This window comes from Pseudorasbora parva, chromosome 1 (assembly GCF_024679245.1).
Source record: "Pseudorasbora parva isolate DD20220531a chromosome 1, ASM2467924v1, whole genome shotgun sequence".
Taxonomy (NCBI): Eukaryota; Metazoa; Chordata; class Actinopteri; order Cypriniformes; family Gobionidae; genus Pseudorasbora; species Pseudorasbora parva.
Genome location: NC_090172.1, coordinates 533,985 through 541,105, shown reverse-complemented (window position 1 = coordinate 541,105; position 7,121 = coordinate 533,985). Strand labels below are relative to the sequence as shown.

General features: G+C 39.2%; 1 protein-coding gene across 1 annotated transcript; it reads left to right on the top strand.

Moving 5' to 3' along the window:
- The first annotated feature begins 14 nt into the window (after nt 1-14).
- chchd7 (coiled-coil-helix-coiled-coil-helix domain containing 7) lies at nt 15-6,427 on the top strand. Its single transcript, XM_067449621.1, has 4 exons — nt 15-124; nt 1,775-1,856; nt 2,416-2,514; nt 5,767-6,427. Exons 2-4 carry the CDS (start codon nt 1,797-1,799, stop codon nt 5,869-5,871), a joined length of 264 nt encoding a protein of 87 aa, XP_067305722.1. The 5' UTR covers nt 15-124; nt 1,775-1,796; the 3' UTR covers nt 5,872-6,427.
- Nucleotides 6,428-7,121: the final 694 nt, after the last annotated feature.

The following is a 7,121-nucleotide window of genomic DNA, read 5'->3' as shown; positions in this document are numbered from 1 at the left end:
AGTCTGATTGGCCACCGAGGCCTGTCAATCATCTACTAAAGGTTAGGTTGCGCTGTGTTGTTGTGACATAAGTTCTGTTCGGACATGACATGAGGGAAGGTTGAGTGTTCCTGTGCGACAAAATGTAAATATTTGCAACGTTAAACCTCTTATTCTGTTTTGTTATCGAGCGCGTTCCTTTGTATTGTAATTTAGTAGTTAAACGTTACGTGACTTTCAGCTGAGGTAAAGCCACCGGTGTTCAGTCCGCTAGTTTGAATGACTGAGATTACCGGTGGGTTTGAAGCGATATGGTTTTTAATTTTGAGGTGATTTAAAGTGTGCGCAAGTGCTTATTATGGTTTTTAACTCCGTTTAGTGTGTGTGAGATAAAGGCCGTGTTACGTTAGATATGAGTTGACTAGTCGTTTAAATCGCCGTGATATACGTTACCTTAGCTTACGTCATCTAATATCACTATTTCCCGGATTTTTAAAATATTTTTTTGCCTCGTGTTTTTTGTTTTTTAAATTTGTAATGAGTTTTATTATCTCAAAAATATGTAAATTAATTACCTAAATCAATGATATATATATGTATATATATATATATATATATATATATATATATATATATATATATATATATATATATATATATATATATATAATTTTTATTATTATAATTTTTTTTATGTATTCACCCCCCACAATATTCGCATTGTTGGCAAATATAATTAATCTGAATTCTTCTTTGATAGCTTGATTATGACCTTCTAGGGGTCTTATAGGGGTTTGTGAGGGAACTGCGGGACAATGTGAATGTAAAATTAAAGAAAATAAATAAAACTGCACATTTAATAGATTGTCATTTTGCATTTCCAATAGAACGCACACATGACAAAATAAATGCTATATAGTAAGATATTAAATGTTTTATCTGCACACCATGTGATTATTAACTGACATCTGTGGAGATGCGAATTTGTCATTAAACTTTTTTTTATTTTATTTTATTTATCCCCTTTGGGCAATTAGTTTAGGCTCTCATGGTGCTTTACATGTAACACTTAACACATGCATTCAAAACAAAACTCAAAAAAAATAAAAATAAAAATCAACCAAATTTATTTTAGTTGTCAAATTATTTCAACTCTTCAAGTAAGTATTTTACCTGTAAGTTTGGAACCCCGGTCTAGACTACAGCTCAGTGTTTTTTTAGTATAATTGAGATGCTATTATAGTTTTACTTAAAGGCACAGTATGTAATTTCTCCCCTCGCGCAGCACAGGGGCGTGTCTTGACTCGTGAGTGGGCGGAGCTTTTATTCTGCCTAGAGCGCTTTCCCTCTCGTGTGTTTGTGTGTGTGTGTGTGTGTGTGTGTGTGTGTGTGTGTGTGTGTGTGTGTGTGTGTGTGTGTGTGTGTAACAGTGCTGTTTAATCATTTCTCACACACATGTGAGTGTGTTAAAGTGATGTTATAATGCTACTATGAGACACACTGCGGTGAGCGAGATCATATTAGGCGGTAAAACACGGCACTCTGAGCGGTAAATCAACAACAGCAGATTAAACAATAAGACTAACTGTGTTGAGCAGGAGAACAATCATTAGTTTCTGTCCATCAATGATCCAAACAGTGTCTAATAAAACACATCAGATATTAAAGCGGCGATACTGTTGCCATATAACTTGTTTATTTGATCATATTCCTGTTTATTTTCCCAAAACATTGATGCATTGTTAAATACTCTCGCAGTGTTAGTCCCTAATTCGTTGTGGTTGTGATATTCCAGCTGTGGCTGATGCGGTGAGAGGATGGCTGGCAAATCCAGCGCAAGGAAAGTTCGGAACGAGGACATCAACCCATGCATTGAGGTCAGTGGGATTCAGCATGCAGGAAAAGTGCTTAACCTGTTCAATTGTGCTTTAAAATGAGTCTTAAAGGGTTCATTCACCCAAAAATGAAATGTCTGTCATTAACTCCTCTCCCTAATGTCGCTCCACACCCGTATAAAGATTCGAACGGTTATGTATCAGCGAATTCGTGATCTGAATCATGAATCGATTCACTGAATCATAACCGTTTGAATCTTTATTTGAGGATTGAACACAAACGCGGAAGAGAAGCCAATGCTGAATAAAGTCGTAGTTTTTGTTATTTTTGGACCCAAATGTATTTTGGATGCTTCAAGAGACTCTAATTAACCCACTGATGTCTCATATGGACTACTGCGATGATGTTTTTATTCCCTTTCTGGACATGGACAGTATAGTGTGCATACACTTGCATACGCTCTCGGACTAAATATAAAATATCTTAAACTGTGTGTGAAGATGAACGGAGGTCTTATGGGTGTGGAGCGACATTAGGGAGAGGAGTTAATGACAGACATTTCATTATTGGCTGAATTAACCCTTTAATGTGTCCTCGTAGGAGAGCGATGGATCCCAGAAATGCATGGATGCTTACAACTATGAGAAGAGCAAGTGTTCTGCGTACTTCATGAGGTATAAGAACTGCAGGAAATACTGGGTGAGTCCGCAAAACACACAGCTATGGTATTGGTACCGACTACTGGAGTTTTGGTACCGTGACGTCCCTTCGCTGGCAACATTTATTACCCAATTACTGAACTATTATTTTGAGGAATATTGCACAATCTTTTGACTTTTGTAAGATAAGTAAAAAGAGAAAAAGGTCTATTTATAATGTTTTGTTTCATAAAGCAACTGATTTTCAATTATTCTTTCGTGGCACAGAACACGTATTTTCTGAGAGTTGTTTAAGTGAGAGAAGATACTATTGTAATGTTTACTAATTAATTTTAAAATTTAAATAAAATGTAGCTTTGAAGAAAAAGTGGATTTTTGTTTGTATATGCTGTCAATAATAGTTATTAGAAAGAAAATCGGAATTGGCAAAAATTGGCATCGGCCGATCTCACTAACAAAAAAATCGGAATCGGAAAAAAAAATTGCAATTGGTGCATCTCTATTAAAGATTGCGAGTGATGATTGGCAATGTTTTCAAAATCACTTAGTCGGACAATCAAAACGGACAAATATAATGTGTAGTGTGAACCCGGCGTAATGTATCTCAGGTGATGCCAGGAATTTAGTTGCTAGGTAACGCATTACTCTAATCTGATGACTTTTCTCCAGTAGTGAGTAATCTAACGCGTTACTCTGATCTGACGACTTTTCTCCAGTAGCGAGTAATCTAACGCATTACTCTAATCTGACGACTTTTCTCCAGTAGCGAGTAATCTAACGCATTACTCTGATCTGACGACTTTTCTCCAGTAGCGAGTAATCTAACGCATTACTCTGATCTGATGACTTTTCTCCAGTAGCGAGTAATCTAACGCGTTACTCTGATCTGACGACTTTTCTCCAGTAGTGAGTAATCTAACGCGTTACTCTGATCTGACGACTTTTCTCCAGTAGCGAGTAATCTAACGCATTACTCTGATCTGACGACTTTTCTCCAGTAGCGAGTAATCTAACGCATTACTCTGATCTGACGACTTTTCTCCAGTAGCGAGTAATCTAACGCATTACTCTGATCTGACGACTTTTCTCCAGTAGTGAGTAATCTAACGGATTACTCTAATCTGGCGACTTTTCTCCAGTAGTGAGTGATCTAACGCATTACTCTAATCTGACGACTTTTCTCCAGTAGTGAGTGATCTAACGCATTACTCTAATCTGACGACTTTTCTCCAGTAGCGAGTAATCTAAGGCGTTACTCTAATCTGACGACTTTTCTCCAGTAGTGAGTAATCTAACGCGTTACTCTGATCTGTCGACTTTTCTCCAGTAGTGAGTAATCTAACACGTTACTCTGATCTGACGACTTTTCTCCAGTAGTGAGTAATCTAACGCGTTACTCTAATCTGACGACTTTTCTCCAGTAGCGAGTAATCTAACGCGTTACTCTAATCTGATGACTTTTCTCCAGTAGTGAGTAATCTAACGCATTACTCTGATCTGACGACTTTTCTCCAGTAGCGAGTAATCTAACGCATTACTCTGATCTGACGACTTTTCTCCAGTAGTGAGTAATCTAACGCATTACTCTGATCTGACGACTTTTCTCCAGTAGTGAGTAATCTAACGCATTACTCTGATCTGACGACTTTTCTCCAGTAGTGAGTAATCTAACGCATTACTCTGATCTGACGACTTTTCTCCAGTAGTGAGTAATCTAACGCGTTACTCTGATCTGACGACTTTTCTCCAGTAGCGAGTAATCTAACGCGTTACTCTGATCTGACGACTTTTCTCCAGTAGTGAGTAATCTAACACGTTACTCTAATCTGACGACTTTTCTCCAGTAGTGAGTAATCTAACACGTTACTCTAATCTGACGACTTTTCTCCAGTAGTGAGTAATCTAACGCATTACTCTGATCTGACGACTTTTCTCCAGTAGTGAGTAATCTAACGCATTACTCTGATCTGACGACTTTTCTCCAGTAGCGAGTAATCTAACGCATTACTCTGATCTGACGACTTTTCTCCAGTAGTGAGTAATCTAACGCATTACTCTGATCTGACGACTTTTCTCCAGTAGAGAGTAATCTAACGCATTACTCTGATCTGACGACTTTTTTCCAGTAGCGGGTAATCTAACGCGTTACTCTGATCTGACGACTTTTTTCCAGTAGCGGGTAATCTAACGCGTTACTCTAATCTGACGACTTTTCTCCAGTAGCGGGTAATCTAACGCGTTACTCTGATCTGACGACTTTTCTCCAGTAGCGGGTAATCTAACGCGTTACTCTGATCTGACGACTTTTTTCCAGTAGCGGGTAATCGAACACGTTACTCTGATCTGACGACTTTTCTCCAGTAGCGGGTAATCTAACGCGTTACTCTGATCTGACGACTTTTTTCCAGTAGCGGGTAATCTAACGCGTTACTCTGATCTGACGACTTTTCTCCAGTAGCGGGTAATCTAACGCGTTACTCTGATCTGATGACTTTTTTCCAGTAGCGGGTAATCTAACGCGTTACTCTGATCTGACGACTTTTCTCCAGTAGCGAGTAATCTAACGCGTTACTCTGATCTGACGACTTTTCTCCAGTAGCGGGTAATCTAACGCGTTACTCTGATCTGACGACTTTTTTCCAGTAGCGAGTAATCTAACGCGTTACTCTGATCTGACGACTTTTCTCCAGTAGTGGGTAATCTAACGCGTTACTCTGATCTGACGACTTTTCTCCAGTAGCGGGTAATCTAACGCGTTACTCTAATCTGACGACTTTTCTCCAGTAGCGAGTAATCTAACGCGTTACTCTAATCTGACGACTTTTCTCCAGTAGTGAGTAATCTAACACGTTACTCTGATCTGACGACTTTTCTCCAGTAGCGAGTAATCTAACGCGTTACTCTAATCTGACGACTTTTCTCCAGTAGCGAGTAATCTAACGCGTTACTCTGATCTGACGACTTTTTTCCAGTAGCGGGTAATCTAACGCGTTAGCAATTTCCAAACCAGTCATCAGATTAAAGTCACTGTGAGTTACTCTTTCAGTCATTTTCCTTAGTAAAACATATATTTTTGCTTTCTTCTTGCGTCTCGGAGAGACTATTTTTTTCAGAAAGTATTTTTTAATTTCACCTTAAAATGTCCGGAGATGCATTGTTGGCGTTACTGTTAATAATCCACTTCCAATAAAGTGAGTTTTGACAAAAATGTGTCATTGTCGTCATTTCTGTGTTGAGGCGGCAACTGCTGAATGTAACTAATAAAGAAAAAAACACTGTGTGTGTGTCCTAGCACGCGGTAATGCTGGAGCGGAGACGAGACGGTGTGAAGCCGGATATGCCGAGCGCTGAGGAGCGGGAACGAATCATCATGGCCGCCGGAGGGAAGCCCTACTGACACACACACACACACACATGTTCAGAGACGTTCAGAATGAATTTTGAATTTGAATATGTGTATTTTATTTAAACCTTTTCATAGATGTGTTGTGTACAGAAATCCATGATAACGTTATAATACCTCAATGCCTGATTGTCCATTAATCCGTTCAGAGCGAATTAATCACCGTAAGCGTTCCTCGTAGAGCTCGAAGCACCGCTTGGGAATATTCGGAGAGCTCCGACTCGAACAAAACATGCCAAGATCACACACTTGCTTCTGGAAAACGACAGCTATACGTAACGCGGATCTGAAACACAGAGCTGTAGACATGACTTGTTGATTGACAGCACTTTTGAATCCAGTCATTTATATATCGCTCTGTAATCGCAAACCCAAAGCGGACCAATCAGCTGCGAGCAAAGTGACATCACTATGATGCAATAAAGCCACGCCCCTTACATCTCTCGCCGTATATAATGAAGATGATTGAGACAAAATCACCAGATTTTTTGCCTTTTCATGTGTTATATTTATATTATGTGAATTAAAGTTATACATTCAAGCTGTTAAATGAGTGAGCGTTTCCTTCTGAGCTCGTTGTGAACGTATTAAGCATTTTAATTCGCTTTTACACGATTTGCCATATCTGCAATTTCATTCATGCTTCAAAACCTGTCAGTAAACCGGCCAATGAACTGCTCTGAGTCACACATGGAAATATTATCTGTACATATAATATTAAATATGCAAATGTCACGTTTTTCCCCTGCTTTAATGACTGCTTTCTCTACAAGCTCCTGCACTGCAAAAAATGCTCTTCTTACTTAGTATCTTTGAAAAAATAACTCAAAATGAAGAGAGTTTTTGCTTAAAATAAGATCAATAATCTGCCAATGGGGTGAGAAAAATAATCTTGTTTTCTGTTTGAATTAAGATTATTTTTCTCACCCCATTGGCAGATTATTTATCTTATTTTAAAGGGGCACTATGCAACTTTTCGTCCACTGGGCGCCTATTCTAAACGGCTCGCGAGTACCGGGACTTTTATAATGACGGGGCGGGACACAGTCACCGTGCGCCCGCACTTCCGCTTTTTCCACTCAGGTAAAAGCAGCTCTTTTTATCATATCAGATTCATTTAAGGGGCCAAGGGCTTCGGCCATCCGTCCGCTCTCTTCCCTGAGCTGAACTGAAGTATGGGGCTGGACTTTCCACACGACTGACATCAGGTTCGAGTACGCCAGGTTGGCTGGTGGTTATGTTGC

What these genes read in the sequence shown, in the direction of transcription:
- chchd7 (XM_067449621.1), top strand. Translation starts at nt 1,797, where the DNA reads ATGGCTGGCAAATCCAGCGCAAGGAAAGTTCGGAACGAGGACATCAAC. An exon ending in ACATCAACCCATGCATTGAG is followed by an intron (nt 1,857 to 2,415) that starts GTCAGTGGGATT and finishes GTGTCCTCGTAG; the next exon opens with GAGAGCGATGGATCCCAGAA. An exon ending in AGAACTGCAGGAAATACTGG is followed by an intron (nt 2,515 to 5,766) that starts GTGAGTCCGCAA and finishes TGTGTGTCCTAG; the next exon opens with CACGCGGTAATGCTGGAGCG.